Here is a 26,617-nt window from a genome sequence, read left to right as displayed (position 1 = left end):
ATGCGTTTATGATCATATGTTTAATAACCGTTTGGTATATCCAGTACACGATCTTAGGTATAGTCTTCATCTCCACATAGCCGCAGTAGATTAGTTAGATAGTTAGAGATTATCCTGTCCAGATGATTAAAATTATCAATGGATTTTCATTAAAGATAGATTCACGTAAAGTTTCGTTTCGTTTTTTCTCCATTGTGTATGGAGCTAGTGTTGTTTTACCGGGGTTGATTGATAGTTGCTGTTCATCGTCCCATTATTCAATTTTGTTTAAAGACATTTGAATTCTGGCAAATGTATTGTCTTTATTCTTGCCTCTCACTACCAATACAATATCATTGACATTGTCTAGGACTGTGAATCCACCGCTGCTAATCTAATAAGAAATTTGTCCATTACCTGTGACCACAGTAGGTTTGATAAGACTCCGCATTACGGATAGCACTTCACTGTAGGAATAGTAGAGGTGTTTTCGTTTGTCTTTGCTGTTACTACACGCTATTGAATATATTCTAAAAACATTAATTCGTCCATTCATGATAACAAGATTAGAGTTGTTCTATAAATCAAAACATATAACTACCTGTATAAATTAAATTCAAATGAAGAAATGGCGTGATTACAAGTTTAATATTGTTTGAACAACGGAAATCTCGTTATACTATCGCCACCTTTAGTTACTGAAGACAGTAAACAAGAAGTAGTTCGCGACAACTGATTTATTATTAATAGATCTGTTCGTTGCCTATTATATGAACAAACTTACGGAATTAAAATACGCAGCTGAACACTAAGCAGAAGATTCAGAGATTCCTTAGTTGACTGATATATAGAGAACAAAAATGATCGATGATTCGTCTTTGAAACCATTTGTTGAACATGTAGAGAGAATCTCACTAGATTTTTTCTATCGTAATATAAAATATACCCATGAAGAAGTGACGTATAAAATATCAGTTGCATAATAATTTTATACAGTATTATGCATACCGCATACTACAGGATGATTTATTTATGAATGCAGGAACATTAAACTACAGATTATTCTAATAGTATTAAAACTTTCTTTTATACCCTACCTCTGTAAAGTTGACCCATAAATTTAAAATACAATATCTGTTTATTGTTCCAGTTGTATTTCTAATGGAATATTTGTTCTGTTTGAATTGAAAAATAGCTTCAACATTGATAGCTATAGACGGCTATAGAACTTATAAATTATACAAAAATATATGGTCATATATTAGTAAATGCATATTAAGTAAAATGGGTATATTTATCTGATCAATCTCAGAAATAGCTTCATATTAATCATATTATTCCAATAATGCTGTTTGAAGTTTGTCGAAATTTGAGATGGATTTTGAGGATAATCGATTAGTAAATGAAGTATAGTTAGTCTCAACATTTGAAATAAATAAGAATCTTTGTGTATTTGTTGTGTATCCTGTTCAATAGCAGCTGGCTCTCACTTTTATTCGAACTAGACATTATTTGACAATTTTTTTCACAAGGATTCGTAGTTTTATAGTAAAAATATAAGTAATACCAACTAAAGAATATAATCAATGCTGAACAATCGTAATGATGTAAAATTGAAATAAATAATAATAAGCCCATTTCTTTGATTTTTCAATCAATTATCAATAATTTCATTATGTCACTCCAAATTTGTTAAATTTAATAATTCACTCAGATCTGCTTTGGCCAAGGTTACTTTCAAATTAACGCATAAAATTGTCTACGTTGGCAGTAATTAATATGATATGTTGTAAGGATTGTTGTTTTTAAGAAATTTGTCCAAAATTTACTCATCAAAGATGTATTGATTTCAGATTAAAAAAGCATGAGAAAAGTTAACCTCGTGGGCGGAAAATAACGGACTGGAAGTCAACCCTAAAAAGACCAAATTACAAAAAACAAGAAAATACAAAATAAATAATTTGGCGGCACCAAAATTGAATGAACAAGAACTGTATTTATCAGAGGAATCTGAATACTTAGAAATGATAAATAGACTCCAAAATTTTTATCAGTTTACAAAATCGGATTTCAAGAAAACGAGAAAAATAGAAAACATTCCCACATAACAAGAGAGAATAGTATGGAACATCTATCATGAAGGATAAAGAAATCTCAATCTTCATAGATGGATTGGTAACAAAAAATGGAACAAGATTTGATTTGAAATAAACTGAATAGCCGAAAGTGGTACAAACTAGATGTAGTATCCTTCAGCGGTCAGATTATAAACAGAATGTGGTAAATCGAACAGAAACAAAAAATCTATACAGACAGCTTTATAAAAAAGATGAAGAACGACAAAATAATTAGTGGTAATGATGAGTACTTGGATACTATGAAGTGGTAGGAAGCTTAGATACTAGAAGTGGGAAGGAGAGAATGCTAAATAGACAGTAACAGTGCTACTAACAATGATCACACAGAAATGATTGTACGATATCCAGAGGATCAATGAAGAAAAAAGTAAGAAGGTAATAAGATTCATGGAGTACTTAATCTAGGAGACCATTGGAGTGATCACTGGACATACTGTTGGCACAAGACTACAAAAATAAGGAGTGAGATGACAACTATTGCAACAAGTGTAACGTAGAAGATGAGACGATCGAGGATCATCTCTATAGTTGCCCTAGCTTAAAAATAATAACAAATTCTGGGGAGCGACGGAGTAGACACAAAAAATTGAATTTAGAATATAGCAAAATTGAATATAGAAAAAGTGAAAAAGTTTATTCTGGATTCGAAATGATTAAAAATAACTTAATAATTTGAGAGAACAAGATGAAAAGGTGATTAGCTGTTTAACTAAGTTTCCAAATTACGAAAAAAGGTAACACAATGTGTCTCAAGGCTTGCCTAATAGATGGCGTTAAGGTTGTGTATCTCTAGTAATGCTTTTTCAATTTTGCCATGCTTTTGGATATATTATAGTTTACAGTCCTTACATTCTTGAGTATAAACAAAGTTATACGCTCACTCATTCAAAAACTATTTTGCATCAACAATATAGATTTCGATCCAGAAGCCTCGATCTCGGTCTTTTGCAAAAAGCGAGAAATTTGTCAAAAATCGAGATATATCGACCTATTTATCTCACATCATCTCTACGGAACTCACGTTGACTCTAGAACAATTCTACATCTTTTATTCATGATTGGAAGCCAAATAAGCACGAAACTTGTATTCCATATGAATTAACGACAAAAAATCTAATAGGCTGTTTTTATTAGTGAATCACTGCCGAATCGTAACGAAATCGGGCCATTTTTGAAGCAAATGCGTACGGACAATGAGAAGTGGGTTTACGGTATACAATCCTATACGAAAAAGATCATGGTTAAAGTCCAAAGAAGTTGCCAAGCATGTATCATGACCTGGCTAAACCTATTAATTCGACTATCTACTGTCAACAACTATTACGGTCATAATTGATCAATAGAAAATGCGTTTTCTCCACCACGAGAGCGTTAGACTGCATATATATTTAGTCAATCATCTAAATTGAGAAAGTTTAGTTGAGAATCCAGATACATCCACCGTATAGCGCTGACCTTAAACCATCATAATTCGTGCCGGGCTTCGCAAATTTTTCTGAATGATGTTAAAGATGCTTTCAACTGATTAAAAATTAATATTGAAATATTATCTTCGGAAAACTGAATACAAGGGAACAAACAAACTGTGGTGCGAATAAAAAATAAATAAACAAGATTCACGTTCATATAAATGATGGAAATATAGAAGCAAATCTGTAACCAAGAACATCGTCGGAAGTTACATAACTTACTCGTCTTGTTCTAACCATATCATTACGGCAATTATATCAACGAAAAAGAATATTTACTGCATTCTCCAACTATTTCAATGGTTAAGAACAACTACGGAATTCAATCATACCAGTTATATCTAATAAACATTATACAAATCAATTCTCCCAGCATGTTTATCTTAATCTCTTTTTGCTACATATGTTAGTCATAATAATTATAAAAAATGAAGCCCAAGTTATCATCTTCTATAATATTTATTTTTTAATATGGATAAACGATTTTTTTGTGTCTTTTGAATGAATGGGTGCGATATGTTATTTTTAAGACTCGTTTACTCAATTCTAAACAAGTATTGAATTTTATTTATGACTATCACTTGCTGCATCATAACATTAGGTTTCCAGTTATTTCTATTTGTAGTGATAAAGATAAAAATAATAATATATGGTTTTCCATGTGTTTTCAAATTTAAGTTGAAACTTAAAATTCAACTTATACTACTTAATACTCGTAGTACTTATATTTAGATGAATGTATCTTTAGTAATAGTATCTAATGTCGAAATATTCTGACTTTTCCCTACATTACTCTCGTTTTAATGTCAGATATGAATCATAAGGTTTTATATATATATATATATATATATATATATATATATATATATATATATATATATATATATATAAATATATATATCTGCCAGATTTATTATATTATCAATTTTTTAGAATCATTAGAACTTATTATATATTTTTCATTTATTCACTAGGTGTGCAAATATTCATTTTAATTTCCTGGTGGTAACTTATATTATCATTCCGAAAATGATACATGTAGTATTCCAAATGGTTGTATGAATTTTAGATGAAATATTGTCTACGTGAAATAACATTTCATCAATAAGTAATTGAAGAGAGTAAGACCGATAATGAACACAATTGTAACCGCAGAATTAAATTACCTTAAAAATGATTAATTTCTGAAAATAGTAATTTTCAACTAGGTACTACACACTCTATTTGTATAACATAATGAAATGTGTTTCAAGCTTTTTTTTTGGTTGAATTTACAAAAACGTTGATTGTCTATTTCAACTCAAAACCTCCCGAATATATTTCAAAAGTATGTGCTAATATCCCGTGTATAAATAACATTTGATAAAGTGCTATATATAAGAAGTACATCATGTCCATATTTAGATGATTAATCGATAATATCAATTAAATAGTAAATGAGTTAACCTATATTGAAAAAATTATATATATTGTCTTTAAAAAAATAGTTTCCTAGTTTCCGGCTTGGAACAGTATCAAATGGCTCGTATTCTGAACGCATAGCATCCATCTTATTGTTGATGAATCGGAATGTCACCTACTAAAATAAGTTTGTGTAGCCTAGATCATATAAATTACATAACTATTGGACCATTTTATTAACGAGACTCACATACCTGTATCTATAGTTTTCGAACTATATTTTGCCTGTGAATTAAATTTTGTTAGTTTATCTAAAAAAATATATCATATTTTTAAAAGAGGTGATACTCTAAAAGTTGAAAACAGAACATTCTACATATACACATAAAAGCAAACCTTTATAATACCATTGGTTTGAGTCTTAGGGTCGAGAATCTTGAAGAGGTACCACAAAAATCAAATTTTGATAATAACTAACACTTACTTATACAAAAATATACCAACTAACAATATAAACATAAATATATACAAACTGTAAAATTACATGAAGGCGTGCGTTCCGAATCTCAAGGAACGAGTAGATCTGTTCGCTTCGCTGTCCTAAAAAAGAGTGAACTTACAGATAGATTTAACGTTTTGTCTGGTCTCGTGTACTAGGAGGGAGGAAGTATATTGGTAAGCTGGTTTTTCCTAAAACGTGCTACTAGGTATATCGGAAAGGATTAAGTTAATTACATAACATTTGTTTATTTATTATTATTCATTGATCATTATTAGGTTATAAAAGAAAGGTGATTTGGAGTTCTCAAATAAAGCTTACTTGGACGTTCTTAGGTTAGATATCGGTCAGTCAGGGGTAAATGGATAGAAATGTAGGGATGCATGACTACCTGTATTACGTATTTTTAAATGTGGGTGCACCTAGGTGGTCGCCACAATACAAAGAGATAAAAATATTCATTATATATTACAGCAAGGTAAATATTTTGAGTTCAATTGCTTCTAAGATATACTCTTATTTGATTCGAACTTAGTATAACATGGGCATTTAACAGTCCCTGTAAGACTTCCAAATGATTGCGAAGTTGCAAAACCTGCACAGCTTTCAATTTGCCTTGGAAGTCTAGTCTAGCATCTGGCGTAGCTTTTAAGCAATAAACAAAATTATTCTAATATACACAGTCAAACTAATTAAGTAAATATATACTGAACATTTTCAAAACTAAGAAATAGAAAAGTTATCATAAAAGACAGCAGTAAATAGTTTCAGCAAAGATATTTACTTGCACTTGTATGTAGGAGACGATCATCTCGAAATCAACTCATAGTAAATGTGAGCAGGAGTATATTATATTTCTGCAGAGTCAACTTTCTACTTTTTCTGTGGCAAATACAAAATTTATGCTAAAGATATCTTGGGTGCTTGAACTTCCAATAGAATACACAGAAAACACATAATAAACATAACAATAATACCTGAGATGCAATTCTAGGTATGCGCAAAAAATAAGCCAAAGTCATTAGTCAAAACAATATGATTTAAAATCATCTACCTTCGTACGAATATTTTTATTCTAATAAATTTCCATCTCCTTAAAATTTTATTAATTTAATTTCAATAATATCGCATTTTTACCACTAGATACTCTATTGTATTCGCAAAACTTTTGATAAATGATTTAAAAAGAAAAAAATTGATATTTCTGGAGTTACCTAAATAACGTTTACTAATACTATTGATGCTCGTATGATCTAGTATAAATGTTCCAGCTCATTTACGCCGGGGTTTCCCCACCCATGGTGATCAAAGGAATCTAATGGGCAGATTTGACAGCACTATCAGCAATTACGAACAACACATCTTAAATATTATTTATTTACTCTAATAATGACTACAAAACATCGTTAAAAATTATAGATGTATTATAGTTCTATACTTCTGGTAAGCAATATTCTTTATGATTCTAAATTTTTTTCAGTTCTTAATAATACAAATTTGAATTAAATACAGGAAACATAATTTATTGAAATAAAAATGCGTATTGATAATGATGAAAATATTCAAATTCCAATATAAGCTAGATTTAATTTTAATAGCAGTAATTTACCTTGCAACAACAACAAACAACAAATTTTAACCCGTTTTGGCTTGTTGATGTTTCACTATAGCTACTTTAGTAGGATAAGTAATAATAATAATAATAACTTGTTTTGAAATATGGACCATGAACATCACATCAACATTAAGTATTCTTTTAAGTTTTAAAAAACGCCAGAGAAGCTTTGAAAAATGTTTTCAAGTAGTGAGAGAGATTGGAAAATGGAAATACGTTTGGAAAATATCTCGACTTGAAAGACATTCCCAAAAAGTGGACAAATTTGTTTAAATAGACGATTGGGATACTTGAACGTAGGATTCATGTTAAAATAACGCCGCGACGCACAATGGCGCAAGAGTGGATAAAAATCGATTTCCGAAAGCGCTGATTTCGATTATCTACTTTATGACTCACACACTATATATGATACAGAATCTAGGCATGTTTTTTTTCTTTTTTCAATAAATCTACTGTCAGAATAATGGAAGTTTAACCAAATTAAACAATACTCTAATTGAGTAGACTACCAGCAATTGACATGACACTGTTTTTCAGTACTCGAATTTTTCATATTCACTTTTTTTCTTGTTCCATATCATTCTATGTATATTTCTAATTTCATCGTAATACATAACCACAAATATGATTTTATTTGATATCTAGCCCACCAAAAAGCCCTAATGAAATATTTCATTATGGATACTATTATGTTAAAGATCATATTTTATTTAAGATGACATGATATAGTACCTCCTTTCAAGATGCCCGTGCCGCGGTACTACAACTTTATTCCCGAATTATTACTATCTAAAAGAGACATCACTGGTAAATTATAAGATGAAATAAGCCCTTTGATAATTCAACTTTAGAGTGGTAGGCAAGGTTGCCGCATACTTTATAACAATCCGAAGAATTTTATCAGAGCTAGAAAAGTGATATAAGTATAGGTTAAAGAAACAGTAATATGTGAATTCGGGGTGAGAAATGAATAGCTGAAAAGAGATCCTATTAGATTTTAAACTTATTTCTAATATATTTCCAACAGCTAATAAAAACGATGTGAACAGAAAAACTTGTAGACGTACCGGCAAATAAAGTGAAGAACAAAATTTCAGAAGTAATATTGATTATGTACCCTTAATGAAAAAATAATATCTATTAATAAATATTTAGTAAATAAAAAAAAAATTAATAAAATTTCGTTTTATTCGACAAGATAATCTTCTTCAATCCTGATACGATCAGTTCGATGCTTTAACTATGGAATTTTCATAGAACAATTTTTTATGGACTTCAGGAATGACTTCTTCATTTGATTGGCAATTCTTTCACTGAAGTATTTTTTCGATTTTGAGAAAAAAATTTTTGGAAAATGTACTGGATATGGAAGCAATTTGAACTTCATAATCCATTGAGTTAATTAATTTTTATCGATATCTATACAGTGTCTTAATTGTTGGGAGGTCTACTATCCCTTGCAATTTTACTTTGCAGTTTAAACTCGCGTTCCAGTCAAGGATATTGAATTGTCCCGGAGAAGAGTGACAATATTAATTTTCTATCCAAATTTTTGTCTCGACGCTATTTTCTCCAATTCGGTGGTCATATTTGGGATTTTATATGACATGTTCAAAGTTTTTATGTGTAAAAACTTCAATTACACATTCTTTCTCTTCTCTAGAATTTATATCCTTATCACATATTTCATATACTTTCGATATGAATAGTAAGTCACTTATTATTAAAAAAAATCCACTATACTTCAAGCAAAGTAATATGATAATGTTTGGTTGAATGAACTGAGGAAGATACACAGATTAAATAGCCTACATACCTGTAGTAGTTTAGTATGTAATGATTATTTTTCGATGAAAACATCAATTCCGAAATTTTCACTACTCGGACAGGTTTCTACAAATCAAAATATTCTTAGAATGCAATTTATTTACAGATAAGGGTGTATAAAAATATATATTTTATCAAGCGCTTGGGGGACCCAATTGACTAACGCTGACAACACAGCTTCATTATTTCATAACAAGTATATCCCATTATATTCCAAAATTATGGATTTTTGATTATGGGTTTCATGTAAGATAGGAGGAACCAAAATATGAACACGCTATCTTAAAAACAAAAACAAAGATCATCCGTTTAATGGATACTTTAGAGCATATAATTCGTATGTAGTTCATTCTACTGAACAAATAATCAGAAATCTTTGTATTGAAGGATATGGATAATTACTGAATGTCAGATGAACAAAAGCCTTTCAATATCGATAAAGAAGTTTTTATCGTCGACTATGAAAAATCTAAGTTTCAAAGTTTTGTTCGTTAAAAAACATAAAAATCAAAAGTAGAGAATACTTCACACAGTGTTCAATGGAATGCAATTTGAACTCTGAAAATCTGATTCGACGAATCAAAACTTATACTATACCTGGTATCATTGGAGATCATTCAGAAGCAAAGTGTATGTACTATAATGAAAAAGCAAAAATAGCTCCTCATCTCATCCCAATATTCAGGATAACAGAAAAGTGGAAGGTGGTAATCTGTCATTAGAAAACCTAAATATGATTTTCAAGGGGAGAAGCGTCATCAATATTCCTTCCTAATCTGGCAAACAGAGTTCTGATACATAATTACGAACCCATAATTAGCGTCATGAACTAGTAATATACAATTATAAGAAAGTTTTCGATATAGGCTAAAATTCTTAACTAATCACAGTCCACTTTATTTAATGAAATAATTTCCATTCTCAAACGCAGAATTATGAGGATAGTAGCTGTCGTTTCACGGCCTTACTGTTGTAGAAGATAGTTTTTAAGATTTAATCTTATGACAGTTTATACCGTGTATATACAGCAGGCATGCATTTATATTTTCAATAACAAATTAAAATGATTTTCTGATGAATATAAGAACCATTAATGGGAGTAGAAAATTTGTAGGGTGAAAGTGAAAATAATTAGTAATGTCTATTCCTTCGAAGTTTTTAACCTATGATTCAATATAAATTACACTTGAACACTCATTAATCTTGTGTAATTGGTAAAACAATGAAAATAGACGGCGAGTATTGACGCGAGAATCATAGTTCTTGTAAAATTGTTTTATATCCAATGCGCTTTGTTCTCCCATGAAGCGATCCAAAAAGCTAGGGTTCACATGTGTGCAGCCTCATTAACCCTTCCACCGTGCCGTTACTAGAGTAGATTGATTACAGAAGTGCAAAAATTTATGGCCAACCCTGTATATATCTTAGTATTGTTTTAAATATTCTTTATTAGTATATGGTTTTTCATTTCTTTTTATCTATCCACTCTTTCTTTTACTACATTTCATACTATTCCTATAAGTTTTGTAGAATGTTTCTGGGAAAATATTAAAAAGTATTATCATTATAATATTATTACTTCAAATCTTTTAAGAATAAATGAGAAGGTATTCATAATTGGATAGTTTCTAATCCAAAATTATGTTCTAATGAATCAGCATCAAACTCATTACAATCTGTAAAAAACTAATGAAGTTCAGTTTGTTTAGTTTGGCAACAGCGATACTAGGATTTTCATAATGTATTCATAAAAAACTTATTTTACAACTGAATTCAACTGCATCACGGGTTACAACATAGAGATTGTAATATATAATCGAGCACAGCACTGTTGAAGTTTATTTAGTTTTTTGAAAAATTAGTCCTGAGAAAAGTATATAAGATATACCTCATTTTTTAAATTATGGCCAAAAATGCTTACAAGTTTTTTTATTGCATTCCTTATTGCTAGTCGGAAACAGTAGGAGATTTTAAGCTGCTTTAGAAATCATACAATGTGATAAAAACAAGCAAAAATAAACTTAATATTTATGGATTTCCTTTATATAAAGATAACAGGAGACTTAAAAAAGGAGTTATACCCGACACATTCTTAAAATTTGACAAATTTCTTACAAAACAATTGATGATACTTTAGTTAGTTCCAGTTGTACTTGTTTTAGATTAGTGATGAAAAAATATAGTTAAATTTCATCGAATCCAAATTTTAAAAAAATATATTTCGAGATTAATCAATTTGATGAAGTATTTTCAAGTGTACCAATGCTTGAAATGTAATGTTTTAATGAATCACATGATTCGACGAAGACTTGACAAAAAACATGCAATCATAACAAAATAGGAAAAAAGATTGTGGACTTTGTACCTTATATATCTGCCCGCTTACTGCAGTTATTTGGTGTTAAAATACATAACAGTTTTCACTTAATTATCTCCTTTACCAAAAATAATACTCGTATATTTTATTGTAGAAATAGCCTAACCAAAGTTAGAGAAATTTATAAATAAAATTCAAAAATGTCCCCGTCAATCAATTTATGAATCTATGTAGCTGATTCGCAAAAGTTAGGTAGATACTTTTGATATTATATGAAACCATTATATATACTCTTTTCCAGCTAATTATGCTTCTAAGATACGATACTTTCAAGGAAATATTATTTACGTCACGTATAATAGCATTCAATCAAAGCTTCGTGCCTTTTAACACTTTAGAAATTCATACATTGACTGTGGTGGTTTATTTTCATTAAATACTTACCATTTTTAATAATTTTCTTCAGAATGTCTCTTTATGGCGAACGGTTTCCTTGGCATGTATAACGATATAAAAATCTACATATCTCTTTAACCCGAAATGTTATCGAGTTAAGAAAAGAGTACCTTTTTATTAAACAATCGATTGAAAAATTCATTTTTGCTATTTTTAGATTGTCCTTGTAGAAGCTACAGATTGTTAGCCATTGGGCAAGATCCATCCCTGACCTTCAGATAGTAGTGTAGAAATATTTATTTCGTCAATCACACTACATGGACATGCGTAATTATCCATTAAAATTTCATAATGTTCGAATGTATAATTTAGAAAATATACTTAAATATAAGTTCTGATTTCGCAACTTTATAGGCCTATAACGATCAGAACACTTTTTTTATGTCACAGCATTATTTTCACGTCATTTTCTCACTCCCGAATTTTTTGCATTAAGTCCCGGAATACCCTGTATATAAAAACAAGTGATTAAGTATTCGAATAGATAATTCGATTGTAGAAGATAGGTAGGTATAATCAATTAGTAATATATCATGTAAACAACCTTTTTATATTTTATAAACTATTACAATCAAATTTTATCATTATAAATATGTTGAACATAATAAATTAGCAGAAAATCATACAATAAATCATCAGTTCGCGTTAATGTGCAGAACTAGTAACCAAGAAAGAAACAAACGATAAATCAAAACAAAAAACATAAGCAACCTTTGATGTTGATCAACAACAAAAATATATAGATATTATAAAGTTTTTCCTATTAAGAGTGCAATTAATATATATAAGAAACTGACTAATAGGACTTTCGTTTTTTCACTATACTTGTTGATTATCACTATATTGAATGGTCATCACAAATTAAAACGTAGGTTTTCAGAGTTCTGTACCTAAAAGTTTTTAACTCTACCTAAATTATTCGATGTTCGACTTGAGTTTACTTATAATCAAAGCAAGACCACATTCACATTATTACTGATTTTTGCAAAGTATTATTGGTAGAGACAAACATATAGAGATTTGTTTATATTTGATGAAATGTTTTTTATTTTAATTAGAATAAATTTTTCATGGCACCAAACCACCGTAAAAATTTAGTGCTGTTAATAACATTTATGACTACTAATGATTTGATTAAAAGCTCGAGCTGCTTGACTAAAATATATAGCAACCAAAAAAAGCTATCATGTTCACTAGCTGATTTCAGTAAACATACAAAGATAAAAGTTTGTAACATCATCCATAACCATATCAAAATTATCAGTCACTAGATAGACATGTGAAATATTTTAGATCCTTGTCTTTGTTGTACTTCGACTTTTATGGTGCCAACATACTTGTTAAAGTTAACGCCGTAATGTGAGGGCACCCATTTGTATCATTACATGATGTTTTATATGCATGTTGATGGTACTAAAACAAATTTACATCCTGTTAAGCCCACACTCAATATTGTATCCATATCTTATATTACGGTTCAAAACTCTCATAATTTAAATTGGTGTATCATCTACGAAATACTTTAGTTGAAGAGTAGAGGAAGTATGAAATGTCATTTTGGTACGATCTAATCATAAAAATGATGAAAATATGCAAAATATATTTGTACCGTTAATATTATATCTCAGTTAAATCTCATAATAACTCAGTTTATCCCATACAAAAACTAGAACTTTCTATTGTTTGAGATTTGTTTCGTGAATTGTATTTGAATACAATTTCTAAAAACCTCAAAGTGAAAAAATTGTTGATATTACTCTCGTTGAATGATAACATTCAAAAGGATTCCTTTCTTGACTGAATTTGATTGTCATATGATAATGTACAGTGATATTACATCGTTATTCCTCAATATTTTTCAGCGGATCTATCCCAGTCAGTTAGAATTCGTTTTCAATGTTTATTTTACTTTTGCAGTCAGCATACCCTTATTGACCGATGGAACCTTTTTTGCCTTTTTCGGAGCAGGTTCGTCTTTTGCAATCCGCTGTCTTGACTGTTTTCTAGTTTCAGGATTATAATGGTGGATCCTGATTTCATCTAAGACCTGGAAATTCAATGTTCGTCGAGTACCATTTGTCGAACGTTTTCAATAATATCGTTGGTGGTTGCAGTTTTTGTCCGTCCAGAATACTAGTTTTCATTCAAGCTCATACGACTACTACTTCGAATTCTGCTGCCCAAAATTTTACGAACGTAAATGTACCTCAGTAGTCAGTGTCTAACTCGGTTTTGAGTTTGCGTAGGCGTTTTGTATTTAAAAAAAAACATTAATTAACAGCTCGATACTAAGTTTCTTCCTGTTCCAGAAAAATATTTACAACTCACTCACTTATATTGTTAGCAAACAGGAACTAAACGTCAAAAATGGCTGAGTCAGAGCTTCTCAACGTATGCACGAAAATTATTTCTCAACTTAGTAGAGTTATGCAATAACATAATACGAACAAAAGGATCCACACTGTTTGAGATTATACAAAACAAATGTGTGACTGTAATTTTAAAGTTGTACTGTAGATATTAAGTTTTGAAAATTTCTATTTCATTTCTTGGTAAATTTATTAGCCAAGACAACCAATGCCCCTATGCCCAAAATGTAATATGTAATTATGGTAATTCGAATATTATCGTGTTCCATAATAACGTACGAAATGAAAGTTTTGCCTCTGATGTATCGATAAAATTGATTTTATGAGACGTTGGACCCAGAAGGAGTCTAAAATAAATAATAAAATGAAATAACATTCTAATTTTGGTGTTTTAAAGAAATCAGTAGGCGCGTACTACCAGCAGAGAGATACACGTATCCACTTCTATTTATTATGTTCTAACAGCCCAGCTTTCGAATAATACAGTATTCGTAAATCGAATAATTATTAAATATCTCAAATAAGAATATCTAGGCAGACAACTATGAATATTTAGAGACACAGACATCATTATAGAAGCATTTTATTTATAGATAATGTGATGGGCAAATGAGTAATAATAAATTAGACTTTGAATTCTTTCAATTTACTACAAGCCAATATGAATCTCATCACTTACATACAATGCGGTCTATATGTATGGAATAATTTCAATTTTAGCGTTAACAAAATAATCCCTGAGGTCATACAAAATATAAAAGAATTCCAAAATCGCCTCGGCTATTGTCAAGAAGTGAGTGGGGGTCATTTTGAACATTTAATTTAATTTATAGACGTTTCACACAGATGACCCAAGGTTAATTAATTTTCTGCCAGCATAAAGATCAAGTTGGTAAATTTGACAGAAAAATTGATAATTTAAAACTTGATGTTTATTAACGTTATGGTGTGCTGGTGTTTTTCTGATTATATTGTTAGTTGTTTTCAAGTTTTCAAAATGCCTTTTAATAAATGTTGTGTATCATATCGCGAATCTATTAATGTCGTGCATTTGCTCCCAAATCCTCATAAACACATTATAATAGATGGCTGCTGGGTACAAACAACACTAAATTAACTAAAATACATTTGTTATGAATATCAAGTAAAAAAAATCATTAGAATTATCTCTAATTATCCAATATGTAACATTTTAATTGGCTATTTTTGTAGGCAATGATGTATTTAGAAATATAAGTAACATATTTCTTTCAAATTTTTACCTTATTAATGAATGGTAACATGTTTTATTCATATTATTTTTGTTATAGTTAACGGATTATCGCCTATATAACATAACAACTAATTTCCAAATTAATTTTTTTTTGTATAATAATTCTCAAAATATATTTTTTGTGATGCTATATCTTTGGGGATTATTATGAATAAAAGGATAAATTTGAAAATTTATTGGTTGTTCTGAGGTAGCAAGCAGTATGAATTGATATAATTAAAATTTACCAGTATTTTATAAAGTGTGTCATATTAGTATTTCAGGTTCAGACCCCCAGTCGATGTCAATTTGGTTAGAACAAGTAACTTGGTCGTGAACTATCTAAATATAGGTGAACAGTGTTGTTGAATTCTAATTTTAGTCAAGATACATCGATCGACTGTTCTACGACAAAATATTAGAACATATTCCCAATTTACTCTTCCACCTATATGTTAGCAAGACGAAATATATTTCTCTGACTTTACGCTTCTTTAAAGTTGCTTTTAAAACTTCTCTAATACTTTAACGAGTTCTGCTTACATATATTAACCTGTCAAACATACCTACATATGTAAATATACTTATATGAAACGTGCTTCGTAAACCAGTCAAACAAAATTATTTTGACCAAAAACGAGTGGTGATTGTTAAATCAATTTCTTTAACAATAACAGTTGTAACATATGTAAATCATAAAAAGAGTAATTTCGCTTTCTGCTTACATTGTGTGTCAAGTTCAAACATAAACTTGTAAGAGTGCAAACAAGTGTTGTATTACAATGACTTTATCTTGCAAACGATCAAACAGGTTGTCTTACTTGAAATCGCAACTCATTGATATTTATGGATTACATTGCGTATATTTCAACTGATATTGAAGAAATTAAGTAAGTCTATCGATCGTAATATACAAAGCTAGTCACCGAGAACAGTCCACTCCGATATTTGGCAGTATTCATTAGAATTTATGGAATGCTGAAACATATCGATTTTTGTTTTAGAGAGGACAATTAATTGAAATGTAACGAAAATTGACTAGAAAATTCCATGCATTGAATCGAGAAAACTTGCAGGTCATTGAATAAAACTACCCTTTTCAATCAGTTGCTTAAGAAATCGATGGTTAGATATCACCTTACAGCTTTAGTATAATGTAAAGATGTCCCGTCTTGTTGGAACAAGAGGTCATCTTATAAGTACTTATTACCGTTTTAGATTATATTTTTGAAAAAGCGGGATCAATAGTTTCCTTTAAGTATTGATTCATAACCGTGAATCTTCCATTTACAAAGAAAGGAACATTCATCCTAAAAACCAAATTGTCTGTATTTATATCTTCTTTTATTTTCTGTGCCAAATGTATTTCGCAAGAATGAAATTTATGATGTTTCAAAACCCTACGAACGGTAGTCTATGATAAACCAGATTATTTGATCAATTTCCTTGTATTTGCTATAGGATTTGTATCAATATTCACTGATAGTGCTTCACTTATCCCTATTCGGTCCTAGCACTATTTTCATGTTTTTTATTAAATAATGACCTTTTTGGTGAAATTTTCCCATTAGCTCTAATACATATCAGTATGTCTTCATGAAGTTAAATAAAGAAATTTGCTGTTATTCTTGTAAATTCCCCGTTTTTAAAACGTATGGACGTAGTCAGATATATCTAAATTTATCAATAATCAAATTGTATAGTTATTATCAATGCTTACACTATTTGTTTCAATTTACTTAACAATGATACTTTACGGTAAACAAACTTTTATATTAATAAGTGATTCTTCTGTCAAATCCCTCTGGTACATTCAAAAACAATATTACGGTAAAAGCAAATTGGGATCTTAAAAATGGATAGAAACTAGACATTTGAAAATTATCACAGTATTACATGATTGAACTAACTCATGAGTTCATTAGACTAATCAATAGTGATACCATAACAATATCTATGAAATATGTTGATTCACATAGGAATTCAATAGCTTAGAAAGAAGCAATACTTTAATAACAATATTGTCCATGCGGCTCAAGACGTACAACCAACATAATCACTTATTAGCTTCAAGGCGAAAACAATTTTCAATTGGAGATGGAAGGTCACAGCACTATTGAGATTGAGAAAATGAAAGTGAATACCAAGAAAAAAGAAAAAAATACTATATCTCATTATGTATTGGCAGCAAGGAAGAAGTGCGTACCTTGAAAAGCAATAATTACAAATATATTCATTCAAATACTGTTTCCAATAACAAGACTGTTTCATTGTTTTTGCTATCAAACTATATATAAATTTCTTCAATTGCTTATTTCTTAGTCCTTCTGATATATTAATGCATCTAAATGTTCTTGATTTTAAGTCTATTCTGTTAAATTAGTTTCTTATGATATTTTTTAAAAAATTATCACAGTATTACTATCAAAAAAAACTAATTTTAAAAGAGAAGAGACCTAAAATCAAGAACATTTAGATGCATATATATATATATATATATATATATATATATATGTATATATATACATATAAAGTACATAAAACATTCGGAAAAATGTTAGTAGGCAATAGTACAGTACATAATAAGTGAAAAACTCACATTCATACTTCTCTTCATTACTATACCCGACATAGCAATTTATAAACATATTCTTTGTGTAATATTATATATACAAACTATCATCTTTTTGGAAAAAGTTACACTTCAGCTACTTTTGCAACGAAATAATTGCACGATTTTGCTGTTTTTAATTTGCGCACTTATATTCCTACTTTCTCTTTACTGGAAGTTATCATGCTGGTGTTCCATTATGAAGTACGGACTATACCCTGTCTTCAAACTAGAAGGACCATTTTAGGAAATCTGTATCACACCACTATAGTAGATTTTATTAAAATTAATACATTATTGTTCTTCAGACTCTTAATATTGGTAACAATGTGTGGCAGATCCATCAACAAGAATAAAATTACTATTTAATTTTCCAAACGGATATATGATTATTTTTTAATCTTCATTGGAGATTGAAATTTGAGTATATAATAGAGATGTCCACATCCCCTATATTTAGATGGATCATGGATCATGAGAATTGACGTCTGGGGATCTGAACCTGAACTACTATCCGACATTATGCATAAAATGGTACAAATTTAAATTTATCAATAATGTGTGATTAAAATTATTTGAAGGTAGTTCAATTTCCTACCTGGGAACTAATAAAGTCAAAGTTGTGTTTTGTGTTTATAATATTTCTTAAAATGGCATATTTTCAAAATACAATATCACAAAAGACCAAATTTTGAGAGCTATTATGAAAAAAAAAGTGATTAAAGTGTGACTTAAGTGATAAATAATAGCATCTTGATTTTTTACATGTTGGTTTTATGCTTGAAATTATTTTCAAATCAAACAAGTGGTGCTTTATTTCATAATTTTTTAAAATACCAAATTATACAAAGAAAGAAAAAGAAAATATTTCCACTTTTATTTACTATGATATATCCGACAACACTGACGATTGTTGTATTCTAGCATACTATGTTTCCTTGCCTAATGAAAATCAGGTAGAAACTGTAGTTCTTAAGCACATTATATGTACTTAAAATAAGCTTTATTATCTAGAAAATCATTAATACTCGATGGTATCTATTTTGATTAGATTCGAAAGATATCCAAAATTAACATTGTCTACAATCTTAGCCAAACTATTTCAAAATCCTACATTTAACTAACCTAATCATACATATTATTTTGTTAACACAGTGAAATATGATAAATATATCAAGAATAATCATTATTTTTTATTAAAATAGTCTCTAAATTATTTCCTGCCATTTCATATCGGTGAAATATACGTAAATCTGTCATAACATTTTATTTTTATTGTCACCAAAAAATCAATTAGCCCCAAATTTATCACACAAAAACTGCTTCTATTTAGAGAAGTTCAGTTTACAAATATCCTATTATCTTTATTTATTATAATTATTACAGATAACAAAAAATTAATTTATTCAAGATAAAAAAAATTTCCTTCGAGACCCAACACGGCAATCTAAAAAAGGGACAATAAATCCAATAACATCTCTATTTATAACCTTTCCAGGGCAACCTAATCAAAATACTAGCAGCACGATATGTTGCCGTTAAACCGGGTGGTCTTTGAAGTTTTAAGAGATACAAACCACTTCTTATCGATTGCATACAAAATACATAGAACTAACAAACCAAACTACATTCAATGTATATAGTCAATCTTTGATGTTATTGCAATTTTATTTATAATACGGCAACAGGTGCGGAAAAAATGAAAAGTATTAATACTGTACCTGAACCACTCAATATTGGAAAATGCGTAGTTAATAAAATAAAATTAATAGTTTACTGAAAATATAGAGTAATACAGGAAGTTTCTACGATTTTATTTGTAGAAACATCCCAACTGGTAATTTTTCTATATTTGAGATCAACGTAATGTTTTTCATTCCTAGGAAATTTGAAGTGTCTTTCATCACCATGAGTATCTACGAAGTCCGTCTGTGGTCTCAAATTGTCTAAAATAGACTAATATGCCAGAGGTGATGGGCTTGGAAAATTAAAAAAAAAGTTTATGGTTTTTCAACGGAAAGAAATACAACAGATTAATGGTGGTCGATAGGATTAGTATTAACTTACAAAGTCGTTATATATTTTATAGCGCCAGGCGGCCGGCCTATTTGACAAAATGCTACTGGCTAAAGTGCTATTTTGACGACAAAGAGTGGATTTGATGATGAAAATGGAACAGAATTTTTTCGAGGTTCTTCATATAACTTACCAAAAATAAATTCCCTTGCAATGCCTTTGTTAGACTTATGGTGTTCGAGTAAAAAAGTACCTGATTCTCATCATTAAATAATTAAAATGAGATTGGGAAATACTATTTTCTGAATGTTATAATATTCCTAGGTTTTATTAATTCGATTTAGTTAATACGTCATAACTAACAACCAACTCACAGAAAAATGTAGTTTTATGAAAGTTTTTTTTAAATGATATCCCTGTACCACATTTTGACGATTTAGTCATGAAAATCAGACCGATTTTATTCTTCACTTTAAAAAATACTATAGAGGTGAAATTTGCTTTATGTTAAACGAGAATTTTAAAAATTATTATTTCTGAAAAACCGGTGGTGCCCCTTTTTTAACAATATTTAGGCTAGATCCCGTCTAGACCCAACGCCAATGCAATAAAAAACAAAAAAAAAGTAACACTTTAAAACTACTACACTATTTTTACAATAATACATCAAGCTATCCTATATCGGATGTTTTAAATTTTGAATATACTAATCAAAAAATGAAAATACCTATTTAACTCGAAATGATCTTCACAACAAAAACAATTACCTGTACTTGATAAAACAGTATGCTTTTTCCTGTCCTTTTTCATTACATAATCACATAATTTTTTCCGTAATTTTTCTCCTTTAGAAATACTTAAAAGTAATTTATTTGGTGCAGGAATTGTGGTGTTGCGACATTTTGGTACAATACAATATTTATAAAGAACCTTTGTAGATCCAGGCTTCGACATCCTAACAAAAAATATAGCTAATACGACGCGATAGGATGGTAAAACAAAACAACGTGATGTGGATGCTGCTATAGCTTGTCGGGCGGAACTCGATCGGCGCAGGTGACGTAAGCAAGCAATTGACGCATCGCAAGAAGTAATGAGGGCGGAGTAAAAATATTACACATTTAAAAATTCATATCAACGCTATTATGACGAGCGGTAAATTGCAAAATTTATGTTATGACGTGCCCAATCATTTCAAAATTTGAACCCGACATCGTTTTCGTACCCATTCCAAGTAACATTGAGACAGATCTTATAAAAATAAGGTATCGAAGTTTTCAGACGGACGTTTTGTCATTACGAAAGAGTCATCTAAACCCCTGAATCAGATATATTATTAATGAATATGCCTCCCTTCTGCCCCTAGGATTACCGCAAACAGTCAGCTTATAGGTTTGTGTAAAATGGACCCTTTGAGTTTGATTTAATATTGTAATAAAACATCCCTATGTTAATCTAAAACTATGCTTAAATAATTTATAAATTAAACAAAATTGAAACATTTCAACCTCAAATATATGAACAATATTATTTGTTGTGGACTAATACCCTTCATGAATTTTGTATTCCATAATCTACATTGTATAACGTATAAAGATATCTTCAAAAGAACATTGGAAAACGTCGTTTAACATTTCTGAAATCACCCTATAATGCTTCAAATGTTCCTTATTAAAAATCTTCCTCGTAAAAAAGGATGCACCCAATGTATTTTTTGTCTGCCTTCTTTGTACGGGCACTTTTCTGACTTACCCTTAGTCTACAGCTTATTGTCAATTGTTATCATAATTTTCTTACAAAAAATATGAAAGTATGATTAGCACTAACAATTTAACAATTTATCTTCAATAATATTTGCTATTCGCAAATAATTGTCAATTTCTTTGTGAATTTTGTATACGTATTCAAACTATTTTAAGCTTCAATCCCACTACTATTGAATGCGAAGCAAACACTGCAGTGAAGCGTTAGTTTATAGCTCTAGTTTTTTGAAATAAGGGAGACATAATTCCACTAGTTATGCATATGTACTTTCTGTATGAATATATCTACTTAACTTATGTTGTCAAAGCGTCTTGTCTGAATAATACAAGAATTTACTTCAAGAGACGTATAAAATATATAACATCTCTGTTGATTGTAGATTTGAGAATACAATATAAAAAGTAACTAACAAAGAACAGTAACTACGAGTCATGAAGAATCATTTATATAACTAGATGTCAAAGGACAAGATTTAAATTTGTAATTAAAATCCAAATATGGAAAGGATCATCTTATCATATCACTTAGGCTATTATATAATGCAATAGGCAGCATAAATTATTAACAGTAACTTTAGTGCAAACTTGTTCATTACTATAAGTTAGGTGACAGTTGGCAGTATACAATTGAATCGATATTATTAGTATTGTGTCACAAGCGTCAAAAACATTAGTAGTGAAATATTGTGTAGATTATCAGTCGTTGAACAATATACTAGTATCAGTGAAATATCAATGTTAGTTTGAATAGTTTCTCTGGCGTTCTTAAAAAAATAATAACTAATTTTCACTTTTCACTTTTCGGCAGTTTCTGTCTACGATGACCTCGGAAATATGATAATTAATAAATTATAGATAATAAATAATAATATACTAGAACTTAGAACTATATATCTTTCGTAAATTCGTTTTGTTTTAGTTAGAACACAAGTTCATGTCAAAGTTTGTTGGATTAAACTCTAAGATGCATGTGATAAATTTTAAGAAAATAAATAAAAGCAATAATGATTTTTTTTATTTTGTAGATGAAGATAGTACTTTGTATATTATTTTTAATTATAAAAATATATTTTTACATAAAAAATGATGGAAGCTTTAACTGTAAGTGTACAGGGATGGCTCATTACAAATTTTAGTATACTTGAGCTTATTATTTTCGTTCATTTATCAAAACAATATTTAGTAATAAAAATTTGTGATCATATGATCACATTTTTTTCAGTGTCTTGGAATCGCGACAAACTTTGTTGGTATTCGTATTAGTTTAAAATCTAAAGTAAACAACGTATTGAAGCATACTAACATAAACCTATAGAAATAATCTCTATGTGAGGTTGGCCGATTTTTTATAAATGTATGTATCCTTGAAGTGGTACGAATCCACTGAAAGATCCATTGTGACCCTTTTTCCATTCAGTTTCAGAAGACGGATTGTGAAACTAATAGTTTCTTTATTTCAGTAGTCGTCTTCTTCTACCGGCTTGACCTTCTTGTGATGTTCATTCAGTCGGCAATTTCCCGTCGAAATTATTAATACAGATTTCCTCCGGCTAATGCATTCTTCCGTTCGCTTTTAGTAAGTTTCCCGGTAGTGTCTTCGATTGTCTCAGCCCTACTCTGTTCTCCTTCTATTCCAATATTTTCTTCGTTTTTTATAACGGTGATAATTTGACACAATGGTTCTGGCCTCCCAAAAAAATGTTTAGGTCCCCTTTTTTACTAGTTTATCATCTCATTTCCTTCTAGTCCAGTGTGCCCTGCCTAGTTCGTCGAGTAGTCTTAAGAACTCAGCGCTTTAATGGTTACTTGGATAACAGATATGATTATTAACTCTGCCTTTATATTTCTTCCTTTCTTGATATGAATTGAGTGGATTTACCAAATTCAGTAAATTATTTTTCAAATATGCTTGTGACTTTTTACATACTCACAGAGTGTTTGGTAACGTGCACTTCAATCCCACTTTTTTGCTTTGTTTACGAACCGATGTGTACCATTCGATGATATTTTCTTCCTATCTGGTGTTTCGATCCCATTCATTCCTGCATTGGTTGGTTCGGCTATTCCAAATAATATCTCCGTATGATAGGTCTCAAATTAGCAATGTACATCCAGTTTAGAGTACTTGAATTTCAACCCAAATTTATTCCTGCAAGATTTCTGCACACTATAAGCTGTAGTTTTCCAAAAAAATTTATGATAAATCAGTACGACTTATGATAATTCGGTTTTTTAAGCACAAGAACTGGTAAGCACATCCATCGACAGCGATATAAGAACATATTTGTTCAATATAACTCATAAATTCATGTTTCAGACCAGGTTACAGAGGATTTCATGAATGTGAGTTTGGAATTGTTTCAAGTTTGAAACCTTCCCGAGGATGAATTTTCTGTAGAAACTCTTATAGCTATAAACAAACTAAATGAGAAATGATAAAGTCAGTTGTGCCAACAGTGAAATAATCTAAAGAGGCTTCAACAATAGCATGACTTTTTCAATAAATTCATTTTTAAAAATTTTTTTGTGTAATACCATGATTATAGCCAAATATTTGACCAGAACCCTTTTAATTTCAGCGATACTACAGCGAACGACAGTTGGTATCGGCCAAATGAAGATTCAAGGAGTAGCTACCTGTCAGTATTTGTGCATGGCTAGATGTGGATTGCTTTACGGATCGGTAAGTATAATTACCACAAAATTTATTTCAATTTTTTCAATATAATTAGCAGTTCACAAATAGTTTTACTATTCTTCAAAAACAGATACCAAGTAGTAGTGACGAATTTACAGATCGGCCATCTATAGATTAATAAACTTCCGCCGCCTCACTAACCTCTAAAATTCGATACCTTAGTTCACAATTATTCAAATTACAATAAAAAAATCTCACGTTTATCATTTGAAAACTGTGTGAAACTCTCAGTTATTTTCATAGAAAAGAACTGCTAGAAGACATTATTTAATCATGGTCACACTTCGGTACAGAATGACTTTCGTGAAGGTCGTCCAAAATAGGCTTTTATGTCAGAAAAGATCGATGTTGCAAGATCATCATGTGACATACCGTGATATCGAGGTATACTTGGGCGTTAGTTCTACTCGCATACATTCAATATTGCATCAACATTTAGCTGTCAAAAAAAATTTGCTCTCCTTGGATACCGCATAATCTGACAATCGCAATTCTATCGCGTGCTTCAAAAAACGTCTATAAGATCATGACAGGTGACGAAACATGGATCTATTCATATGAATACTAAAATAAACAACAATCGACTGTAAGGGCATTTCAAGACGAGCCAAATCCAAAATAAGTTGTTCGCGCCCGAAACACTGCGAGGCAAATGGTCGCCTGTTTTTTCGGAATAACTCAACATGTCGCCACCGTTCCATTAGACCAATCTAGAACGATCAGCTCTGAATGGCACACCAGCATGTGTGTGCAGGAAATGTTCGATAAAATCAGGAAAACCATTTGTAGAAAACGGTTCATTCTTCACCACAACAATGCGAGCTTTCACATATCAGTTCAAACAAACGTTTTTGAACAGTCAAAACATCGAATTAATGGGTCATCATCAATGGGTCATACAGTCCTTATTTGATACCCAATGATTTCTTCTCATTACCGCAGATAAATAAATTGTGAGGATTAACGTCAAAACATATTTTTTTATCACACTCACAGTTTAACTACAAAATCATCAATTATATTGTCATATGAAAAATGGTTCCTTAGGTCTGACTCCGCACATGAATCAACTAAAGCATGAAGCATTTCGTCACTTAAAATCGATAGTTAATAGTCACTCAATTTTATACGAAATGAAAATTTCAAGCTAAAATTTTTGCTAATTCGAATCTGAGTCTATCTATGACAACGCAAAACGTGTTAGCTATGGAGTAATCACTAACATCCATTTCAATATCTTCATCAGCTGTCCCATTTAACTATTTTTGTTCTTTTTTAATTTCTCTAGTACATTTTTTCTATATGCTTAATCTCATTGATTTTCTTCGAAATACTTCAAATTCTCTTGTTTAGCTCGGTGTTTCAGTATTCCCCAGCTCAATTTGTTCAACGTTTCCATCGTGTCTTGTTTCCTTCTTTCCTTCCTTGTTTCCTGTCATCGGAGCATTATATATGTTTGTTAGTTTTCTTCCTTCTAACTTTCTGATGTAATAAGTATATTTTCCGTAATTTGTTTTTTTCTAACATATATAGCTTTTAAATTCTCTTTATTTTTTTTTTGAGTGTGAAAAAATTTCTGAACGCTTTGTTCTATAAATCATTTGAAAAATTGTTATTAATTATACAAATCCTTGTGCGATCAATTTGACTGTCGCCACCTTTTAAAAGATCCCATTAAATATCTACCGATCTGTTGTGACTGTTATTAATTGGGGTATTATATGGGATGATTCATGGGTGTGCGACCATGTTCCACTTTATTGAGATATTGAGACGATAGTTTTTAAATATTTCTTACAACTGTTTCCATCCAAATAAAATAGTAGTATAGTTTTTATTTTTGTTCTGGCGTAAGTTGATGAATACATTTAGGGGTTATAAAATAGATTTTTTTAGACACATGTGACGCTATTTTGAGAATAAAACAAAACTTTTTAGGAAAATGATTTTATTTATGTCCATACTCACCACCAACGTTAACGAACTTTTGTAGCCACAACTTAAAAGCTTCTTTCATTCATCTAATTTTACGCCGTGAAATGTCGACCACGTAAATGTTTCTTAGTTTAAAGAATAAGCAGAAATCACACATTGCCAAATTAGGCTTATATATTATTTTAATGCGAAAATTCAATTGCCTGATGTGCAGTGTGGGACGATGCATTATCGTGATGCAACATTAACCCGTGAATATTAACTGTTCC

General features: G+C 30.1%; 1 protein-coding gene across 1 annotated transcript in view; it reads left to right on the top strand.

Moving 5' to 3' along the window:
* The window catches only part of LOC130451419 (uncharacterized), a 195,779-nt gene that overhangs the window by 158,678 nt on the left and 10,484 nt on the right, over nt 1-26,617 (top strand). The window contains exon 2 of the mRNA XM_056790417.1: nt 24,295-24,398. Within this exon, the coding sequence (XP_056646395.1) occupies nt 24,295-24,398 (104 nt within the window). The remainder of the gene's footprint in view (nt 1-24,294; nt 24,399-26,617) is intronic.

Source organism: Diorhabda sublineata, chromosome X (genome assembly GCF_026230105.1).
Source record: "Diorhabda sublineata isolate icDioSubl1.1 chromosome X, icDioSubl1.1, whole genome shotgun sequence".
Classification (NCBI taxonomy): Eukaryota; Metazoa; Arthropoda; class Insecta; order Coleoptera; family Chrysomelidae; genus Diorhabda; species Diorhabda sublineata.
The sequence above is the reverse complement of the archived record's forward strand: the minus strand, read 5'-3'. Positions and strand labels throughout refer to the sequence as shown.